Below are 22188 nucleotides of genomic sequence, written 5' to 3' on the forward strand. Positions count from 1 at the left end.
ATCACAAGCTTATCACTAGCTTTTCTTCTGTGCTGCAGTAACTTCAAAGTTTATCAAAGGGGACTGAGCCAAGTAATCCCTGCCCCCAGAGGCTGACCACTACATATACTGCAGCTGCTTACATAGTATCCTATTGGAATATTGTAGGTGGGGAGCACATTAGAAGGCTGATAAGCTCCGTAAACCCAACAGTTACAGTCTTGAAAACATTGCACTGCCTGAGGTTCCACTTTTGCCCCAGTCAGCATCTGATATACATTTAATGCAGACCCTGATGATCACAAGAGAAAGGGTATCCTGGTTTGAATGTGAGAAGAGGCATTTTGGCCCCGGTCCTTGGCTATTAGATACTGAGATGCCCCTGCCCAAAGTACCACACACACTTTAAGGAGTTCAATTATTTTATTTTTTATGAATATACAGAAGAGTCTAGAAGCCACTTGAGAACCTGCCAAGCAAACAGAAGACTAATTAGAACCATCTGACTGCTAGAATTCTGCCAGGCCTTATGGCCTGCAGGAGCCCGGCTAGCATTGAAATAGCTCACCTTGTCAAGCATCCTCCCCAGCAGCTGGTGCATCGCCCCCCTTGGTGTTCCGGGTGTAGATGACCTGAGCTCTGTGCTTGGACACGAGTTTGATTAGACCTGTCAGGAGAACAGTACAATTCAGCCCGGAAGAAGGCAAAACCTGAAAAGCAAGCTATGCGATTACCAATTTTCTGTACAAAAATACAGAAAACACGAGAATAGTTTTAAGGAAGTTGTGCTGGTTCATCCCAGTACTCACAATTAACAAGTTCTGGCAGTTATAAATTACCAGCATAATACTCCCAAAGATACAGCGTATGCTTGCATATAGCACGGACACAGGCTATTTGCCAGTTTAGCCCCCCACTTTTTGAATACCATCACCAAAGAAGTGAAATTAATGTCTTAACATTCCGAGAGAGTAGGACTGCTGTCAGTGACCCAGCCCTTAGCATAAACACTCAGAGACAGCAGTTGGCATCCCAGCTTGGTGGGCTGGCTTTTTTTTTTTTTAACCTTTGCTGAGTAGCTCCTGGAGTGCAGCTCTAGCCAAGGAACCTCGAATCTTCAGCCTTTCGGAGACCACAGCTGGTGTGATGAGCTTGTAGTTCGGCACCTCCTTGCACAGTTTGTCATAAGTAGCTTTGTCAAACAAAACAAGGTTGTTCAACTTGTCTCTTACTTTCCCTTTGGACCACTTCTGCTCAAGAAAAATAAAGGCCCGTTAAGTCTCTAGAGCCCAAACAGTGCAGAGAGCATAAAATTGTGAACACCATCCTAGGCACAAAGCCAGGTCTGCCTTCCCCAGCGGCCTGCTCCCAATTGCTAAAATCAGCCCTATTTTTAGATATATACATCCGTATCTTTATTACATTCGTTTGCATTCGGTGCTTAAAAATAACCAGCGGCTGCTGCTGTGTCTGTGTATAAGTGTAATTTGTATGTTCACGACTTTATAATATTTTAAGCTGCCCTGTGAGGGGAGCTCACCCCGAACGGCTGGCTTGAGACCTTTCAAATAGGCTAATGCACGTGAGCACACAAGATCAGGCACTGCCCCCCCGGAGACGCCGTCTCACGCTCGCACGCGTGCCGCCCTTCACGTCTCTGGGCTGCGAGGCGTGCGAGGTGGCGGCGTCGTCAGCAGCGCGAGGGCGGGATGGCCTGCGCCGCCCTCCGCCATTCCCGGCGGCTCCCAGAAGCGGAGCCCCGCACGGCAGGCGGCGCTCCCCGACCGCGAGCGCTCCGCGCGCGGGGCCCCGGGGCGGCCAGCAGCCGGGCCCGCGCCTGTGGCCGCGCCGTGCCTGCCCCGCGGCGAGGGCGGGGGGCTGCGGCACGCGCCGCTTGGGGCCACGCGGCGCCACCCCGGGAGCGGCGCCGGGGCTGACCGCGCGGCCCACCTTCTTCTTGGCTTTGCCGCCGGACTTGTTGACGGGGTCCTTGTCCTTCTTGGCCGACTTGCCCGCGTCCTTCTTCTTCTTGTCGTCCTTGGGCGGCTGCGGAGGCAAGAGCGCCGTGAGGGGGAGGCGGGGGAGGCGGCGCCGCCCCGCCCCGGCCCCGTCCCCGTCCCCCGGGGCCTACCATGGCGCGCTAATCGGGGCGGCTCGCGGCGGCTGCTCCCTCGGCGAGTCCCGGCCAGAAAGGAAGGCCGCGGCGCGGGCAGCCGGGAAACCCCGTGCCCGGCAGCGCTTCCGGGGCCGCGCCGGAAGAGGCGGCCCGGCGCCAGAGTTCGCCCGCCGCGCGCCTGCGCCGCCCCGCCCCGCCCCGCCCCGCCCGCGCCCGGCGATGGCCATCTTCAGCGTGTACGTGGTGAACAAGGCCGGCGGGCTCATCTACCAGCTGGACCACTGCGCGCCGCGGGCCGAGGCCGAGAAGACCTTCAGCTTCCCGCTCGAGCTGGTGCTGCGGCCGCACGACGAGCGCGTCCTCGTGGCCTTCGGGCAGCGCGACGGCATCCGCGGTGAGCGGGCGGGGCGGGGCGGGGCGGGGGCGCAGGCCAGCGCGTGTGGGGGGCGCCAGGGCAGCGGGGGCCGTTGCTGAGCCCCCTGCTGTCAAGGAACAAGCCATCCGCAGCGCGCCGGTGAAAGCCCCCGCTTCGCACGCCGAAGGCCCCTGGCTCAGGGCCCAGCATCACCCCCGAGGCTCGGAAGGGCTCCGCCCGAAACCCTGGAGAACCATGGTTGCCAGTCAGCGTGAACGCTGCTGGGCCAGATGGGCCGGGGGACGGACTCGGGTCACGCCGCTGCCTAACCGCGAAGCAGCACGCAATAGAAAACCCAAACCGGACTAAATGCCGCAAGATAATACCCCCCCCCCCCGTCCCTCACAGTGGGCCACGCCGTCCTCGCTGTCAACGGCATCGATGTTAACGGCAGGTACACAGGCGATGGGAGAGATGTGCTGGAATACCTGAGCAACTCCGCCAACTACCCAGTATCGATCCGCTTTGGCCGCCCTCGGCTCTCATCCAACGAGAAGCTCATGCTAGCCTCGATGTTTCACTCGTGAGTCAGGATTCTGGGGTGGGGAGGAGGGAGGTGACCAGATCCCCCAAAAGGCCCCTCCACGAGTCGCTTTGAGGGAAGCACAGGCCAGGGCTCTGCTTTCTGTGCAGGTTGTTTGCCATCGGATCCCAACTGTCTCCTGAGCAAGGGAGTTCTGGAATCGAGATGCTGGAAACAGACACTTTCAAGCTGCACTGCTTTCAGACCCTCACAGGTAACACTTCTTTCTTGCAATCCACCCTTCTCAAGCTTAGGATTTGATTGGTTCAAGTACTATATTCAAGGGTGCTGCAGTGCACCCCAGCTTGATGTGAAAACTGCCCCAACCTCCAGAAGCAACTAGAGCTTCAATGACGGCACTAGCCCATGCTAGCAGGAAAATCTCCCAGAGCTCTCTGGAATCCATTAGCCTCCACGGGCAGACAATTTTTATAGGTCCTCCACCCTCGCCGAGGGCAAAGACAACTGAAAGTCTACACCACAATAGGAAGTTATCTGGCTGCGATAGTGGGATAGATGGAAATATCCCCATCTGCCCATCCAAATTCAGCTTGCAAATTCCACATACTTGGGAGTTGGTCCAGTTAGAGAGATCTGGCAAGAGCAACCCCAACCTTACCTTTGTGGTTACTGGGCAAAGGTGAAGCTGGACTGCAGTAATCATAAGGGACAGAAACGATTGTTTGAAAAATCTGGTATTTGCAACTTCGTACTACTGAAATGCGGCACCAGCCCTTGCTTAAGAGTAGCTCCTTCTTCCAGAAATCCCAACTTACGTCACTCGGGACAATTGTGGATGTTACTGTGGGGTGGGGGTGGCATGTGTTAACTCTATTCATTGTGTCTTCAGGGATCAAATTCGTGGTGCTTGCTGACCCCCGGCAGTCTGGGATAGATTCCCTTCTCCGAAAGATCTATGAAATCTATTCAGACTTTGCTCTGAAAAATCCTTTTTACTCCTTGGAGATGCCAATCAGGTAAAGATCAAATGTTCATTCCCACAAAACTGAAGCACGTTGCCCCTCTCACCCCACGCCAGAGGCTGCTCTCTAAGCAGCTGGAAATCAATTTAGATAAGTATTACAAAGGGGGAGATCACGCCTGAATTTCTCAGCCCCAACCCTGCTCTTTTCTGTCCTAGGATGGGGCAAATTCCATGACCAACTGGGGTGGGTGGCCACAGTAGGTGGCTAGCATCAGGTTAGGTGGCACATAAAGCAGAGGAGCTAATTTTTGTGAACTGCCCAGAGAGGTTTGGCTATTGGAATGAAAGAAGTATATAAAAATAAACCTCTTGCAGACCAAGGGCTGAATTCAGTTTTGCAGAAACGTGGCGTGGGATGAATTCCAGCAGCGGGCAGGCTGAAGGCAAAAGGAGCAGGGCCAAAAATGGCGTAGTTCAGCTTAAAGCTCTTGCTGCCAGTAATGAAGCTTTAGGGAGGGCATTTCAGCCATTAGAATGGGGGGCTGGGAGGTCACCCAGTGACCAGTGGTTAGGGGACGGGGGTGGGGCTGTCTTGAGAACCCTGGGATTGGTCTACTTTGCAGTAGCCCAGATATAAACCAAGCAGGTCTGGGTGCCTAGTTCGCCCATACTGACTGTGCCTTTGAACTCAGGCATATTACTGGGAGCTTCACCATCCTTTACTCTCCAAAATGAACCTCCAGTACAGCCAGGTTTCCTCCTACAGCGCCATTGTATACTCGAGCAGTTAAGCTTATCAAGAGCAAATGGAAGGATGTTCCGGTTGTGTTGAGGCCCTCTTTTGTAGCACTGTCTGTGGTAGCATGTTCCTGCTACAAATATAAAAAATATGCTGAGCTAAATAGTTGGTGCTAGAAGCTCCTCCATGGCTGAAAACAGAAAAATGTGGAGTTAGGAATATGACTGACTGACTGCTCTGTGCACGATCCAGTGTGGTGTTATGCTGCAGTCCTTTTGTGTTTATTTGAACCTTACAGATGTGAGCTCTTTGATCAGAACTTGAAGCTTGCACTTGAGGTAGCAGAGAAAGCAGGACCCTTTGGGCCAGGATTATAGGATGGATTTTTCTTACTTCAACCACCTAATGGACTTTTTCAAGAACAGCGCGGTCTGAGCTCAGTGGCCTTGGCTGCAATTCCAGAGTGCAGAGCAAATATCCCCATTGAGTGGGCATACTTCAAGATGAGCCTCTGCTGCTGAGGAGAAGCTGGCTGGCAGCTGAGAAGGAAACAAGATGGCCACACTGTTCCTTCACAGGCGATGGGGAGAAAATATGCATGTCTGTTGCATTGTGTACTTCTAATTTATGACTGGATATGTGTTGCACATGTAAATAAAGCATTCCCTGACGAAAGATGACTCGATGCTTGAGCCAGGCACACATTGATCTCCTGGGGTTCAGCATCCAAGGAGCAAGAGGAATAGTGGCAAGCCTCCTTGCACACAGCTGCCGCTGTAGTGCTGAGCTAAACCGCCATGGGTCTGTGTCTGGTGGAAAGCAGTGGTGTGCTGCTATTTAGGGAGAGAGGCCTCTCCCCAGGAACATAGGCATCTCCTGTATTGACCTTTATTTCTGCCAACGAACGCTCCATTACAATGATCACAACTTGGAATCCACCGCAGCCAACTATTTCCAGTCTCACAAGACTGGCTCCTAAAGACAGTTAGTTATAATCAGTGGCCTTCATGGCTGCAGAATGGTCAAGGGAAGTCCTGACCAGCGCAGCTGCTAAATGGTGCATTTCTTCACTAGCAAGAGGATAATATGGGGACTGGGGGAGAGGCAGTAGTACCTCCAGTTAGATCTGTGCTTGTGGTGCAATCAAGTATGCGTGATTTTGTGGCCTTCAAGCTCCAGAAGTATTCTTTGATCAGTTTATAAGCCTAGCAAGGTATGAGTACCCCCTTCTTTACCCAGTTGGCTACAGCCCAAAGTGCTGAGATTAAAGAAAAAGCTCCCCTCTCTTCTGTGACCAGCTCCAGTTCAACTACATCTCAGTGGAAGTTGCAGACTGTCTTAGAAAAGGCATAACATCACTGCTGACAGCTGAATGTAGCACGGGGAAGGAATTAACGGAACACACAAAGGGAAGAATTCTGCAAGGGTGTGTCAAATGGAGGTGGAACACAGGCACCTCCCACTCCAGGAGGCGGAAGGGGGTTGAATACTGCTGATCACTCCCCACTCCCACAGGCAAGATGTGAGAGCTGCCAGGGAGATCACCAGGAGGCTGGTACGTGATTACACATGGCGCTGCCGAACCTTAACAGGGAGAAGCGAGGCAGGGTTTGGTCACTGGGTCCAAACTGTAACATTCCTTATGTTTTTAGGAAGATCTGGCAGCAGAAAGTGATAAAGGTGAGACCTTGCCAAGTTTTTGCAGAGCAATGGCAGAAGACCTCACCCAGGTCAAGGGTGTGCTGTCGGAACGTAGTTCTGCCCCGATCTGTTCGGGCTTTTTCAAATGTCCAGCAGCTGCAGTGGGAGGCTCCCCCACAGCCAAGTCAGCAGGGCACTTCAGTCAGCCTTCTTCGGCACACGGCCCATCTTGGTGCGGCTGTTCCTCAGGATGAAAAAGGCCACCGTGCCGGCAGTGCAGGTCATTTCTGCTACCCGGAAAGCTGTCCCCCAGCTGTAGTGCTTAGCAATAGTGCTGAAAGGCAGTCCGGCCAGGAACCCTCCAACTGAAAAGGGAAGGGAAAGTCAATGGGGCGGCGGGGGTGTGTGTTTCCCTTCTCGCTCAGCCTTGGGCAGGGCGTCACTCACCGTTTGCCATTAGCGCAACAATGGCGTGAGAAGTTCCACAGAGGTTTGATGGTGCACTCTCATTGGCTATTACTCCAAACAATGCAATTGGTCCATAAGAGCAAAAACCAAATACAGCTCCCAGGAACAGGATCCATAGCTAGCAAAACAAGCCCCACAAGTAAGTTAGAAGTGTGGTGTGATAAAGTACCAGTCTTCCTGCAGTTTGCTGCCTGCTTCCCTTCTCCACCCTATCATCTGCAAAGTGAGACGAGAACAAGTTGGAAGTCCTCCTCATAGCCCCCTTTTGGCCAAGGCACCCGTGGTTCTCTGACCTGAAAGCCATGATTACTGGAACCCTTCCATCTGGAAGGACCTTCTCACTCAGGGACCAGGTCAGAATCCTCAGCCAGATCTCTTCCATTCAACAGTCAGGATGCTGACAAGCTCTGGCTGAGTCAGATGGGCTATTCCGAGGACGTGCTGGCAACCCTTTCTCCACTATGAAAGCATCCACCAATAGTGCTTGCAATATCACCAAGAAAACCTTCCTGTCTGTGTGCGGAAGAAGGGAAAGTGCTGGCCACAGAGAGCCAGTGTGGTATAGTGGCTAGAGTGTTGGACTGGGAGTCGGGAAATTCGGGTTCTAGTTCCTACTTAGCCATGGAAGGTCACTGGGTGACTTTGGGCCAGTCACAGACTCTCAGCCCAACCCACCTCCCAGGGTTGTTGTGAGGATAAAATGGAGGAGCATTATGTACGCCGCCTTGGGTTCCTTAAAGAGGAAAAAAGGCGGGATAGTAAATAAATAAATAAATAAATAAGGAAGGAAGGAAGGAAGGAAGGGAGGTCTCTTGGCTGACCACATGCTAAGTCATCTTTTACTCATGGAAGAACTTACAGTTCCATTTTTTCCCCCTGGGACAAGATTAACTGTTAGCAATCTGGTTAATTAGGTTAGTGACAAACACCAGCAACAGTTTCTATGAAGAGAAGAGTGCTAAAGAGCAACACTAAAGATGAAGGTATTAATAGGTGCTTTAAAATCACATACCATAGATACACAAATTAGCCCCCCAGCAATGGCCATCATAACAAATACTGCAAACATCAGAACCTCCAGCATGTTAGGTTGAGAATGTTTCTAAGTAAACTGTACCTACCGGTACAATCAGAAGATTACATATCTCCTCCCCACCCTCAAAGTCATTTCAACAGTTTCTCATAGGCAGGCCTCCTAGTTCTATGGCCAGAAATGACTTTATGGAAGTGAATTTGACAGAAGACAGAGGGGTGAAGCAGCATGAAGTTGCAGAGCAGGGGGCTTTAATCTCTATTAGACACTTATAGCACTCCTTCAAGGGTTTAGTTCTAAACCCTGCGGAGCAACGCAGTGGAGAAGCCAGAGAAAGAGACTAAGGCAGGATAGAGACCTCGTGTTCTGTTAAGCCCACAAGGTTAGCAAGAGGATGGAGGACCAGAATCCACGAGCTGCTTTCCTGAGAGAGGGAGAGGGAGAGAGAGAAAGAAGGAAACAGTGAGCAAATTTCAAAGGAAGATGTGTACCAGCAATTGTTGAAATTGCCATTCAGAAGGTGACACCTCACCCCCACCCCGCATCAGCTTCAAGACTGTAAATGAAAATACTCAACATCAGCTCCTTTCTAAGGCTTGGATGTTTTGCTTGCTGAAGGTTACTTGCATGCCTTAAAGCAGGGGTGGTGGGATTGTGGCCTTCCAGATGTTGTTGGGCTACAAGTCCCACCATCCCTGACCATAGTGGATAAGGCTGATGGGAGCTGGAGCCAAACATCATCTAGCAGGCCATAAGTCCCCCCGCCCCCGTGCCTGAAATAAACTCTTTTGAGTATGGTTGGTTGGGGATTTCTGTCGAGCCTGCTGCACTCAGGTGAAAGAGAACTGCACTTTGTGACCCTACGAGCTGGCTTACCACCCAAAGTTTCAAAGCCGGAAAACAACTTAGGCCCCATTCAGAGTCATCTTCAAACGCCACAGTTTATTTTATTGTGGAAATGACCACCGAAAAGACAGACCATGTCCCAACACGCTGTTAATTGCTTATTGGAAGCCCATTACATTTCATCCAAAAAGGCCACCTTCAGGGGCTATCTACAGAAAACAAACATATTTACAACATTTGTGAAAAATGAATACTTGTAACAACTGAAAACCATAACCAATAAAGCACTGAAACACATCACATGACTAATTCCACAAAATGACTCCACACATTTTGTAAGTATCTGTTGTTTGTTACCTGCACATAGCCCCCTGAATGCAGTCTTTTTGGCCAAAATGTGTTGGGTTCCCAATAAACCATTAACAGCATCGTGGGGTGAGGCCTCAGTTTTTGGTGGTTTAACTTGAGATGTAGTGAACTGCTCTTCTATGCCTTACCTTGGGAGAGCTGGCTGTGACTGTGGCCCGGAAGAGGTACATTGAAGCAGACATGCCTGCCATCATGGAGAGGAGAAGGGTATGTCGAGGGTTCCCATAGCTTGACAGGCCCACCTGCAAGACACACACACACACAGGAGAGGTGTAGGGGCTGGTAAATGCCCTCATATTAAATGGCCACCAACCCCAGCACTATTTGCGCCACCAACCCCTCCCTGAGAGAGAGCCATGTCTGTGCCAGCCTCCACTGACTGCTAGGAAGTCTGCCTGTGCAGCCCTCCCTTTGTACTCAATGAGCTGTGTGCGTGTGGAGACATACCCGTGCCACTGCCCTGTCCGAAAGATAGCCAGCTGCAATGCTTCCAACCAGGCCCCCAATTTCCAAGGCACTCATGTAGGAACTCCCTACAGGATAAAGGGGAATATTAGCCAGTTGAACTGACTAGTGGCAGACCTGGAGAGACTGATGGCATGCAGCTCTTCAGTTTGCTTCCTTGCAGAACACCGGAAATGACGGCGGAGGGGGAGGGGATTCTAGGCTAACAGATCCTTGCCCACTGCACTGCCACTGCTCAGCATCCCCACCCCCTCCCTGCCAGGCCCTTGCTTCAGCCAGGCAAGGGATGTTCCTCAGACACTTCCCCCCAAGGAATTGCAATCTGCCCTTGGAAAGGCCTGTAGCCAGTTAGACTGACCCTGGTTCACAAACACCCAACTTTTCTAGCTGTGTTTTCACGGGTACAGTTAATTGTCTTCCAATGGCATTTGACCAGCTCTGGAAACCCCAATGTTAGGTTGCCATCTCATACCCACAAGTGCAGACTGTCCTCTCTCCTGGATGAGAAATAGCTGCCCCCAGTCTGTACAGCATGTTTTCACACCAAAGACAACCAGGTAGCCAGTTGACAGGATCCAGAGGTATGGGGAAAGCAGCAGCTCAGCCAGGGTGCTGTCATTTGCTGAAGAGCCTGCAGGGAAGAGGCCGTTACTCACTCGAGCCAGGCAGGTTGTCCGATTGGCCCAAGCCAGATTCTGATACAGCCTTGGCCATGCTGGAGCATTGACGGTTTCCCTTTGCTCCTCACTGGAGCGTGTTTAATGCTGTCCCTGCCACCAAACACCACAGCTGCCAGGGTGACTTCTCCTCCAGATGCCACTCCTTCCTCTTTGCTGCCCAGTCAAAGGGAGGCCCCGCATGGCTCTACAACTTGCCCCACCTCAGCCAGCTCTCACCTCCTAGACACTCACCCTTTCCCCCTTTCTTGGGCCCGGGCTCGATGCTGGGCAGTCCCACATCCGAGGGCTCGTTCTTAATCAGGAGCAGGCACACAAAAGAGGCGACCACACACACGGAGCCAGAGAGGGCCAGGGTTGTGCGCCAGTCGTAGCTCAGCGCCATCAGAGCAGCCGCAATGGGGCCCAGCCCCCCTGCCAGGTTCATGCTGGTGGAGAGGATTGCCCACCAAGTCCCAAACTGGGAAGGTTCAAACCACTACACAGAAGGGAGAGAAAGAGCATGGGTCGGTGCAGGTCCCCACTGCAGGGACTGATGTGCACACTGAAGACTCACGTGGCACGAGAACACCAAGCCGGCCTCCCCAGGACTCACAGACACTGTGGCCTAAACCAGGGGTGGGCAACCTGGTGCCCTTCCCATGTTTGGGAACACCACTCCAACCATCCCCAGCCACCATGGCCAGTTGCCAGGGATTATGGGAGTTGCCCAAAACATCTGGAGGACACAGACTTGCCCAACTCTGGCTTTAATTTACATCTTGCAGGAGTCGCTGCTGAGAGGCGAACCACTTCCCAAGACACACATCCCTGCTTGCTACAATGTGATTCCCCCAAAGTAAGCGAACCCAATGTTTATTTTTATGGTGCTTTTCCAGCCTGGTGGCCCCCCCAGCGTTTACAGGAATTGAAATAAGCAAGCAACCAACTAAGCAAAACACAAAATCCAATCAATTAAACCTGAACAAGATCAAATACCAGCATCTCGGTACACCAAATGCTGAGGAACACGAGTGGGGGGCGCTACTGGACTCATGTCCTACTTGTGGGCTTCGCACAGGCAGCTGATCAGAATGCTGGACTGGATGGGCCTTTGGTCTCTTCTTATGTTATCTCAAGCCTATCAGGAGACTGGCAAAAAGGGTGTAAGCTAGGGGCAGCTCAGAAATGCAGGGCCTGGCACTGACCCATTCCACAGTAGCTGGAAAACAAAGGGCCATCTGCTGCTGGTGCCTTGACTGGGAGGGACAGTGGCTTCTGCACAAACTGAAGGGGTGGGCAGGAAGCTGAACTGGGCTCTGGGTCATTAAGACCTTCACAATAATCTTCCTTTTTCTCTAATGTCCCAGGAAGACAACTCCCTGAGGAAGCTTACAGACCGCTAATATGGAGATTAGCGGCTCCTGGAAATACTTGCCCGTCTTTCGGCTTCTAAGGATCACAGATGCAAAGGGGGTCATATGATGCAGCCAAGATCCATGAGAGGCCCCCCTTTTCCTGCTGGAATGCTGGGCTATTAACAGCTACTAGTCACCGTGGCTCTACACTACACCTCCACTGCGCTTCTGGAACTACAGCTGTTGCCTTCGTGTCCTGCTTGCGAACATCCCATTAAGTATCTCATTTGTCACTGTGGGAAGCCAGATTCTGGAATAGATGGGAGGCTGGGCTGATCCGGCTGCGGGGCACTCATGTCGCCTGGACACCAGCTCTTGGCTGCAGAATGCCCAGCCCTAGACTTCTGCGGAAACCTCTGCAGAGACCACACCTGCAATGCCCACTTGCTCAGTGTCATTTGATCGTTTTTTCTTAGGCAGCCTTGATAGGCTGCTGCTGGGGCAAAGGGGTTGCCAGCTTCCCAAGAATATCTCAAACTGCAACATGATATGGCTTGTGATGCATAGCTCCCATCACTGCTGCCAATTCAAGCCCCATCAGAAATATGGTACCTCTTGGCAGCAAAGAGACACAGCAAGGCCTCCGTCCATAGCTCAGGACGGAAAAAAGCTAAGTGAGGTACTGCTATTAGGGACTTGCAGGCCTCCCAACAGTAACATCAAAGCAGTGGAGGCTGGTGGCTCCAATGTCAGTGAGTGGTGCATCTGCTCCGGGTTTCAGTCCTCTATGCTCGACCGGATGCCGAACAGCTTGCTGCCAGCTGCACTTCCACTGACCTCCCCAGAGAAAGGACTCTGACTGCTGCTCTCCTGGCCCAGGGCCCTCTGCTGGAAGCCTGCTGGTGGGACATCCCAGAAATCAGCAGCATTCCCTAAGCACACGTACCTTGCGCAGCACCTTCCCACATGGGGGCCACCCCAGGCCCTGGGCCAGCCCATTGAGGAACCACAGCCCAGCAAAGATGGCAACGGTAGAGCTCCAAGAGAAGACTACATTGACTACGCCCACCAACAGGAGGCCGGATGAGAAAAGCCAGCGGGCGCTCATCTGGTCAGAAAGCACCCCGCTAATGAACTTGCTAATGGCGTAGGCTGCAGACTGGCTGCTGGTGATGAGACCTGCATTGGACGAGAACCCGAAGAAGAGCTTCACAGATGTGGTCATCGTACGACAAAAGAACTTAATCTGAAAGGGACCCTGCATCAACACTTGAACCAAGCAAAATGCTAGGCCATGTTTGGACTGGAAGTGGTGTGGTTTCAGAGATTAGAAGGGTGTATTATGGCACCCTTCTAAACTAGTACCCCATGCTCCTTACAAAGTGCTTCAGGGTATGCATTCAGGAAAGTCCATCTCAACCTTCTTTCTGCAGCCAAATGATTGAAATGCAGAGGCTCCATGGTCAGGCTTTAGCTTGTGGGTAAACAAAACAAAACCTGCCACGAAGCCTTACCTTAATCCCAGTATCCTTTTGAAATTAAGCCTAGGCACATGCAGCTGAAATAAACACACCAAACGCACCCGTTTGCCCCTGCCTCCATCCCCCTCCCGTGTTGAATTCTAGCGAGGTAAGCCTCTTGGGGCAGCGACATGTCCTCTTGTATTTTTTGAAAGTGCCATGCACATAGATAGTGTTATATAAATAAGAACAAACAACTGATGGTGGCTAAAGTGACAGACAAGGCCAGTTTGCAACAACGTGAGTTTAAGAAGTGATGCAGCTCTGACATGAACAGGATGGTGCTATCATGCCCCTCTCCTGCTTGCAGGCTTCCCTTAGGCTTCTGGTCAGTCACTGTGGAACAGATCATTGGACTAGGAAGGCCTTTGATCTGATCCAACACGACTCTTCTTATGACACACTGCATGATTAAGGGGGCTGGAATTATGATGCCAGTTATAGCCAAAAGGCAAGCTCTTGCAACAAATTCAACAGTAGCAACCTTTATTTGGAAAGGAAAGGAATTCCAAGTACTCTGAGAAGCGCAACTAGCAATCTCTCTGAGCATCAGTGCCAGGACTGCAAATTCTTGGATTGCAAAGGACTGCCCCTTTTCCATAGTGAGAATAACCTTCCCTGGATAAGCAATAGCTGCATTCTGCAGAGAGAAAGAAGTTCCTCAAATTCCCAAGTAAACTTTTTTGGGACAAAGTTCTGAGCACCACAAACCTGTTCTGCAGCTCCACACAGCTTCTCTCCCAAGGATCCCAGGAGAAAACATGCACACCCTCTCCCTGCAAAAAGAAGGCTCTTACCCAAGTCGTCTTTATCGAGGGCTATCTCTTCCATGATTGAAGGCATCACAAATGAGAATGTTTTTCTGTTGAAATAGTACAGGGTGTAACCAATGTACATGGCAGTGAATATCACCACCTGATAATAACTGTAACCTTTTCCTGCCATCACCATCATGGTTTCAGAGTTGGGCCTTCAAGGAGTAAGAGAAGGTGCCTATGGCAGAAGAAGATCTGCTCTGCCCTAAGAGTCCAGTTCACAGGAGCAGCAGGCTTGCTTGTAAATGTGAGACGAGGGGTGGCACCAGTGTGCTAGAAACAGGGATCCAGCAGCTGTCCAAGCGCCTGAGTGGCAGACAGCTTGCCAGGGTTTCTGCTGAGCCGGAGCTTTGTTGGAGTTCTCCCTCGCTCTCAGTTCTGCTCACTGCCACCTTCTAGAGAATGATTAACTCTGGGAACATGGCTGGACACACTGTTCAGCATAAATCCATCCACCTACAGTGAAACAAACAAGAGAAGCCAGCCTGGGATAAACAGAGCTGCCTTCAGAGTGGAAAGATTAACAAGACTTTCCTCCCTCCTGCTACACTCTGACCCCTGAACTCAAATAGCACACGATGAAGTGGGAAAAAATCAATGCCTTCCTGGAATAGGTCTGGAGCATAATCCACAATAAGGACTAAGCACTCTTGCTTCAGAAGGCCTAAACAGCAGTGCCTTTTCTGGGAGCAGAGTCTTCCTCACAGAAGGAGGCATAAAGCTGCACAGATATTCTTCTGAAATAACCCTAATGGATGGCTGATGAAATATCATAATCTGGCATCATAAAACCCTTTACCTAGTTGGCAAGGAGGCCATCCTTTGTACTGGTATTGTGTATGGATTAAAAAACATGGATTGCCCCCCATTTCTAGGATGGACCCCCAAGCACATGAATTTTAAAGTTTTATAGCTTGCCTTTCAGGCAGCTTCCAAATCAACACAAAACAACAAGACATCTAAATGTTAAAATACAAAAATAAAGCAGCATACAAGACAGAAAGACAGCATTAAAGCAGAAAGATCAGTAAACGGCACGGCTATAAAACCAAAATCACAGCTCAATTTAAAGCATGAGCAACTAAAATCATTTTAATATGGGGAGAAGCTGCAGCTCAGTGGTACAGCACATGCTTTGTATGCAGGAGGCCCCAGTTTGATCCCATTCCCTGGTATCTGATCTCATTTTTTGATCAAGTAACCTCCCTTGTAGACCGTGGGAATGCTGTACACATCATATACCTTGACTTCAGCAAAGCTTTCGACAAAGTGCCCCATGATATCCTGATGAGCAAACTAGCTTGAAGTGGGCTAGATGAAACAACGATCCGGTGGATCCACAGTTGGCTCCAGAATCGGACTCCAAGAGTGCTTATCAATGGGACCTTCTCAAACTGGGGAGAGGTAACGAGAGGGGTACCGCAGGGCTCGGTCCTGGGCCCAGTGCTCTTCAACATTTTTATTAACGACTTGGAGGAGGAGGTGCAGGGAATGCTGATCAAATCTGCAGATGACACAAAATTGGGCAGGATAGCTAATACTTTGGGAGTCAGAAACAAAATTCAAAGTGATCTGGATAGACTGGAGCGCTGGGCAGAAAAGAACAGAATGACATTTCATAGGGATAAATGCCAAGTTGTGCACCTAGGAAAAAGAAACCAAATGCACAGTTACATGGGGGATACGTGGCTCAACCACACTACAAGCGAGAAGGATCTTGGAATTGTTGTCGATCACAAGCTGAATATGAGCCAACCATGTGATGTGGCTGCAAAAAAGGCCAATGCTCTTTTGGGGTGCTTTAGGAGAAGCATAGCTTCCAAATCCCGGGAAGTACTAGTTTCCCTCTACTCAGCACTGGTTAGGCCTCACCTGGAGTACTGTGCCCAGTTCTGGGCACCACACTTTAAGAAGGATGCAGACAAACTGGAGAGGGTTCAGAGGAGGGCAACAAAGATGATCAGGGGACTGGAAACAAAGCCCTATGAAGAGAGACTGAAGGAACTGGGCATGTTTAGCCTTGAGAAGAGAAGACTGAGGAGAGATAGGATAGTGCTCTTCAAGTACTTGAAAGGTTGTCCCAGAGAGGAAGGCCAGGATCTCTTCTTGATCATCCCAGAGTGCAGGACATGAAATAATGGGCTCAAGTGACAGGAAGCCAGATTCCGGCTGAACATCAGGAAAAACGTCCTGACTGTAAGAGCAATACAACAATGGAACCAATTCCCTGGGGAGGTGGTGGGCTCTCCCACACTGGAGGCCTTCAAGACGAGGCTGGACAGCCACCTGTCAGGGATGCTCTGACTTGGATTCCTGCTTGGAGCAGGGGGTTGGACTCGATGGCCTTGTAGGCCCCTTCCAACCCCACTATTCTGATTCTATGATCTCCAGGGAGGGCTGGGAAAAAACTTCCAAGTGCCTGAAACCCTGGAGAGCCGATACTGTTAGTCAGTGCCAAGACTTCCTGAGTAGATGGACCAACGGTGTGACTCGGTGGAAAGCAGCGTCCATGTTCCTAACATCTAAGAGTGTGCCCTAGGCACACCTCTTTAGATAGGGAGTTCCATAACTGTGGCACCACCACAGAAAAGACCATATCCCTGATTGCTACCTGCCTAACCTCCAAAAGCAAGGTTAGGCAAGCCTCCAATGAAGACCTCATTGTTCTGGTTCATATAAGAACAGGGGATCCTTTTAGAAGGTACTAGGTCCCAAGCTGTAACGGTTGTTAAAGGTCAATGCAAGCACGTGGAATTGTTCCTGGAAACATACAGAAAGCCAGCAGAGATACTTTGGTGAGATACGTTCTGTTACCAGAGAGCATCAGTTTGTCCCCATACTATCATCTTAGTTCAGTCTCCATTTTGTCTGTAAACGTTAACTACAAGGGCTAACAGATTAGGACAGGATGCATTTGTATGCCAACCCTCTATAGACAAGGAAGAGAGTGCACCCAGCCCTCTATATGCTGGGGAACTCTTGGAACCTTCCTTTCAGTTACCTCCCAAGGTTTTGTTAGTTGCCGTCTATAAGATTCTAACTGTTCTGGGAGCTCTGAACTCTGTGTGATTTCAGAAAAGCAGTGCTGGCATACACACAACCTGATTGATTCTTGGAACTCACAGCTTTAGGTGACTGTCTCTGGATGCTTCTTTTGGATTCACCCTGATGCCAAAGACCCCTGCTCCTTTCTTTGATGTTTTTGGAGAGATCATAATGGATAGGTATGCTGCAATATTTCACTCATCCTCCATTCCAATTTCTCCTCTCTCTGCCTCTCTAGTTTTAGTCTCCACTGCTTCCCCCAAACACTGAAGCATGACTATGCAGCTGATCTGGGCTCACAGATGCCTTTCTCTCTCCCTCCCTCCCCCTTTCTGGGACAAGCCTTCAGTAATTTACCTTGCAATTTGCCTTTTATTTAACTCTTATCAGTAAACCTTCCTTTTCCTGGAAAGTTCTAGCCTTGCCTCTGTTACTCCCACCTGGGTACCTTACGCGACACACTCCACTGCCTAAAGTTCCTGAAGTTCCACATGCTGTGTTCCTGGGCATTTTGGCAAATATACTCATTTCTAGGCCAGCTCTACTGGACTGACAGAATAGAGCTGGGACTAGAGGGGAAAGGATCCCACAGCACAATTATTCCTCCCAATCACTTATGTCCCAGAAGGGTTTATCCCTTGAAAGTGGAAAAGTAGGCTTCAGGCATTCAGAGACATGTGTCTTGGTGGCTAGTTGCAGTCCATATTCAAAATGCTCTATTTTGCACCAGTTGAGGTTTCTGCGCAGTCTAAGACAGCCCCATGTGTTGCAGTAATACAACCTATATGATACCAGGACATGGATAACCTTGGCCAAGCCCTCTATCAGAAAGGCTGCAGCTAGTGCACCAGCCTAAGCAGGTGGCTTTGTGCCACAGATGCCATCTGGGCATTCAATGTTAGGGATGTATCTAACAGCACCCCCAAGATGTGGATCTGTTCCTTCAGCAGGAGCGCAGGTCCAGAAAAAGACACCACCACTTCCTTGATCAGATAAACTGCCTGCCATTTTATCAGGATTGACCTTTAGTTTATTAGCCTTCATCTGGTCCACGGCTGACCTCAGGCACCTGTTCAGAACATTCTCTGCCTCACCTGAATCAGATGTGAAAAAGAGTACACTTGGGTAGCGTCAGGATGACTTCCCTACAGCACTTTCACGTTAAACAATCAATGGTCACACACAGACTCACACAAAACAGCACTCCATGCCACAAATGCTATAGGTCACAGCAAAGGTCCCCCAGCACTGATTTTAAAAGCAGTTACATTTCTTAACAATCCCAAGGATAAAACTCTTTTGCCAAGATTGTACATTTACTTTGTGATGTGATAATTTCACTGCATGGTTTCAGTTTTTCACAGCCCTCTGAGAATCCAGATCTCACTCAAGCAGTATGAATTTCTTGTGTCTGAAAGGGCTTTGAAAGCAACAAGAAATATGAACAAAGGGAAGTCCAGCTAAATAGGGGCGGCAATTGGGAAACAATATGAATATTAATATTAAAATGGTGTGCCATAGCTGTATCTATGGGTCCAGATACAAGTCAGGTGAGGTGAGTTACCCTTACACTGATTACAAAGAATAATGAACAGATAACATTATAATTGGGTTGTTGTTGTTGAGTCGTTCAGTTGTGTCCGACTCTTCGTGACTCCATGGACCACAGCACGCCAGGCCTTCCTGTCCTGCGCTCTCTCTCGGAGCGTGCTCAAGTCCATATTCATTGCATCGGTGATGATATCTAGCCATCTCATCCTCTGCCGTCCCCTCCTCCTTTTGCCTTCAGTCTTTCCCAGCATCAGGGTCTTTTCCAGAGAGTTTTCGCTTCGCATTAGGTGGCCAAAATATTTGAGCTTCAGCATCTGTCCTTCCAATGAGCAGTCAGGGTGGATTTCCTTTAGGATTGACTGATTTGACCTCCTTGCAGTCCAGGGGACTCCTAAGAGTCTTCTCCAGCACCACAGTTCGAAAGCATCAATTCTTCGGCGCTCAGCCTTCCTTATAGTCCAGCTCTCACAGCCATACATTACTACAGGGAAAACCATAGCTTTGATTAGACGGACCTTTGTCGGCAAGGTGATGTCTCTGCTTCTTACTATGCTGTCTAGGTTTGCCATAGCTTTCCTCCCAAGGAGCAAGCGTCTTTTAATTTCATGGCTACAGTCACCGTCTGCGGTGATCTTGGAGCCCAAGAAAATAAAATCTGTCACTGCTTCCATTTCTTCCCCTTCTATATGCCAGGAAGTGATGGGGCCAGATGCCATGATCTTCGTTTTTTTAATGTTGTGTTTCAAATCAGCTTTTGCACTCTCCTCTTTCACCCTCAACAAGAGGCTCTTTAGATCCTCTTCGCTTTCTGCCATTAGGGTGGTATCGTCTACGTATCTGAGGTTGTTGATAATTCTCCCGGCAATCTTAATTCCGACCTGTGATTCATCCAACCCAGCGTTTCTCATGATGTACTCTGCATATAAGTTAAATAAGCAGGGCGACAGTATGCAGCCTTGTCGTACTCCTTTCCCAATTTTGAACCAATCGGTTGTTCCATGTCGGGTTCTTACTGTTGCTTCTTGACCCCCGTACAGGTTTCTCAGGAGACAGGTAAGGTGGTCTGGTACTCCCATCTCTTTAAGAATTTGCCACAGTTTGTTGTGATCCACACAATCAAAGGCTTTAGCGTAGTCAATGAAGCAGAAATAGACGTTATAATTGGGTAACTGCCTGCAAAAGGCAGTCAGCCAGGCTGGAGGAATAGGCCAAGGACACAAGACAGGTGTAAAGGATTCTAAATACACCTTTTAAAAGTGTAAAAATGGGATCCAGTCTTGTTACACCAGTCCCTGAAACCAAAGTTTTCCTACAAGATACTCCATGCTATATTTTATGACATAGAGCATCCCTGCATGAATCAGTTAGCCATTAGTGTACTTGTCCAACCAAGGATCTTACGGTATCTTCCACTCCCTTTCATGTACTATACAAACACACACACACACACACACACCCTGCCTTTGGACACACAGTGAAGCTCTGTGTCAAAAAGAGTAAAGCATGAAGGGATCCTGAATGGAACAGTGAGGCTTAACCACTCTTGGTGTTCCTGTGAAGAGCTCCCTTTTCAAAGTGCTTTTACAGACTAAAAATCTGAGAGAAAGGCATGACCTTTCACCCTGTTTAGTAAGGGGAGCATTAGCTATTGTGGAACCCAAGCAGTTAAACTTTAGCTTATTAACCCACTGAGGTAATTTTGTTTATTTTAGACAAATTCTTGAAATTCAAAAGGGGGGAAAATCAAGCTTTTTATTTTTTTAAAGGTTGTAGACCAACTCTCCTCTGGCTCAAAGTAATCTCTGGAACCCATGCAAACCTCAGTGATATTCCTGGAGAATAGGATGAAAAAGCAGCCCTCTGCAAAAAGGCAATAAAAGGCCTTTGTGAGTGCAGAAGGCCAACATCTCCCAAACTACTTTTTTGCGAAGGCCAGCTTAATCTTACACAAAGTTGCCTGAGTTCACAGGCAGGCCCCAGCATTTGTCAAGGTGCGCTTGCCTCACACAGAGCTGGGAATCATGTGAGCCACTCGGTGTGCACATATCCAGCCAGAGTTTCAAGCTCTTCCAGGCAAGGAGACAGCAAGCTGGTGCTGGTTGATAGCCTGTGATACACAAAAAAGGAGTGTATGCACTTCTGTTCTAAGTCAGTAACTGCTTCAAAAATGTTCTCTCAGTTCAGGCTGGTTATAAATAGTGAGTTTGAGACAAAAGGTGGTTATTGCTGTCCCACCTCTTCAAACAAAAGGGTGCAAACTGACACACTTCTTAATTACAAGTGTTTATTGTAGATCTTAAAGGGTTTTTTTGGTGGAGGGGGGAAGTTTAGTCCTCTAAAGGGGGGAAGGTGAGAACATGAAGTTCTGATCAATGACATGTTATACAGCAGGAGCCATGGAGCAATTCAAGAGGAAAGACTTTAGGCAGAGAGGAAATTAAACTGCACTCTATCCCCGAACAGACCCAAAGCCAAAACTGTCCCCATGGCCGTAGGTTCCTGATAAAGCAGCTGCTGGATCTGCTGAAAAAAGAGGTGGGCATCAGGGCCCAATTATCCAGTTTTCATTCAATTGTTCTTGAACAGTGGGGCCTGCTAGGCAGGTTATGGGGTGGGTGTGGAAGGGGACGAGCGCGATTGTTAGTGGCTTCGTTTACATTACCAGCCCGACCCGCAAACAAAGCTGCAGAGTCTTTATTCCCAACGCGTTTCAAGCGGAAACACGTAATCAAAATAAACGCTCTAGACATGTGCCGCTCCCCTGGAAGGAAAGAAGCCGGGGGAAGAACGGGGGCAGGCACGGCGCATCGACCGAGAGACGGCGCTGAGCGGCCCGATCCCGAGACAGCTCCGGTTACCGCTGTCGGGCGCGCCGCGGAGTGCGGAATGTGGCAGCCCGACGCTTCCCGCCACATTCCGCACCGGCCCCGGACACTGGCGCGCGGGCGACCGGCGGGAGAAGAGCCCGAAGGAGCGCGGGAGGCCCCAGCCCCGCAGACGACAGCTGCGCCGAGCGCCCCGAGCCCGCGTAGCGCGGCGCCCCCCCGGGCGTTCGGACGCGCACGCGCCAAGCGTCACCGCGCGCGCTGCGGCCCCCGCCTGGCGCTCTTCCCCGCCGCCTCAGGCCGCGCGAGGCCGCCCGCGCCCCTCCCGGCCTGTAGGGCCAGCGCAGTTTACGGAGGCCCTCCTAAGCCGGGCCTCTCCCGCCTCGGCGCCAGCCCGGCCGGCCGCGATGGCGCCTACGTACCGAGCAGGGAGAGCGCGCCTCACCTGCCTCCGGCGCCCTCGGCCGGAAGTTCCGCCCCTAGGGAAAGCGCGGCCCTCGCCCATTGGGCAGGGGGAGACGCCAGGCTCGCGGCTCCTCCAATCCCCGCCCTTCGTTGGAGCTTCCGACCAATCGCGACTTTCTATCCGTTGTGCACGCATTTCCTATGGCAATGCTTCCCGGTCTGCGGTGGGCCGGCTCCTGGTTCAGGACCGCCCCGTCCGAACCAACGGCGCCTGCGCTCCCCTGCTCGACACCCCTGCCGCCCGCCGCGCGGCTCCGCTGAGCAGCAGCCGCGGGCGGAGGGCCCCTCGAGGCGGGAGGCGGCCGAGGAGAGGCGGCGCGCGCAGGGCCGGCTGGAGCGCCGCGGGGGAGGGAGCGCGACGACGAAGGCGCCCGCCGCGGCCCCCTCAGGCCGTCTCCGCCAGCGGCCCCCGCGGCTGGACGAAGAGCCCTCGG

At 50.8% G+C, this 22188-nt stretch overlaps 3 protein-coding genes across 11 annotated transcripts; 1 reads left to right on the forward strand and 2 right to left on the reverse strand.

Annotated features, from left to right (window-relative positions):
- Positions 1-383: 383 nt before the first annotated feature.
- RPS25 (ribosomal protein S25) lies at positions 384-2210 on the reverse strand. The gene is made up of 5 exons (XM_084860552.1): positions 2111-2210; positions 1930-2025; positions 1046-1229; positions 548-646; positions 384-448 (listed from the first exon to the last, which is right to left on the reverse strand). The coding sequence occupies exons 1-4, from the start codon at positions 2111-2113 to the stop codon at positions 552-554; spliced, it is 378 nt and encodes a 125-aa protein (XP_084716678.1). The 5' UTR covers positions 2114-2210; the 3' UTR covers positions 384-448; positions 548-551.
- Positions 2211-2304: 94 nt separating this feature from the next.
- Positions 2305-5369, forward strand: TRAPPC4 (trafficking protein particle complex subunit 4). The gene is made up of 5 exons (XM_084860549.1): positions 2305-2489; positions 2859-3033; positions 3144-3247; positions 3884-4010; positions 4996-5369. Exons 1-5 carry the CDS (start codon positions 2315-2317, stop codon positions 5072-5074), a joined length of 660 nt encoding a protein of 219 aa, XP_084716675.1. The 5' UTR covers positions 2305-2314; the 3' UTR covers positions 5075-5369.
- On the reverse strand, positions 5123-21770 carry SLC37A4 (solute carrier family 37 member 4). 9 transcript variants are annotated; one of them, XM_084860537.1, is made up of 10 exons: positions 21735-21767; positions 20466-20571; positions 13851-14324; positions 12480-12712; positions 10431-10674; positions 9992-10150; positions 9502-9587; positions 9183-9296; positions 6786-6924; positions 5571-6703 (listed from the first exon to the last, which is right to left on the reverse strand). In XM_084860537.1, the coding sequence occupies exons 3-10, from the start codon at positions 14005-14007 to the stop codon at positions 6537-6539; spliced, it is 1299 nt and encodes a 432-aa protein (XP_084716663.1). In that variant the 5' UTR covers positions 14008-14324; positions 20466-20571; positions 21735-21767; the 3' UTR covers positions 5571-6536. The 9 variants fall into 9 exon arrangements, with proteins under 9 accessions (XP_084716661.1, XP_084716668.1, XP_084716663.1 ...); XM_084860543.1 differs by lacking the exon at positions 20466-20571 and adding an exon at positions 8198-8263 and having other exon boundaries at positions 5573-6703; positions 21735-21770; XM_084860535.1 differs by lacking the exon at positions 20466-20571 and having other exon boundaries at positions 5123-6703; positions 21712-21767.
- Positions 21771-22188: the final 418 nt, after the last annotated feature.

The sequence above is a fragment of the Heloderma suspectum genome, chromosome 6 (assembly GCF_057233095.1).
Source record: "Heloderma suspectum isolate Gila_16-S chromosome 6, 16-S_ref, whole genome shotgun sequence".
Taxonomy (NCBI): domain Eukaryota; kingdom Metazoa; phylum Chordata; class Lepidosauria; order Squamata; family Helodermatidae; genus Heloderma; species Heloderma suspectum.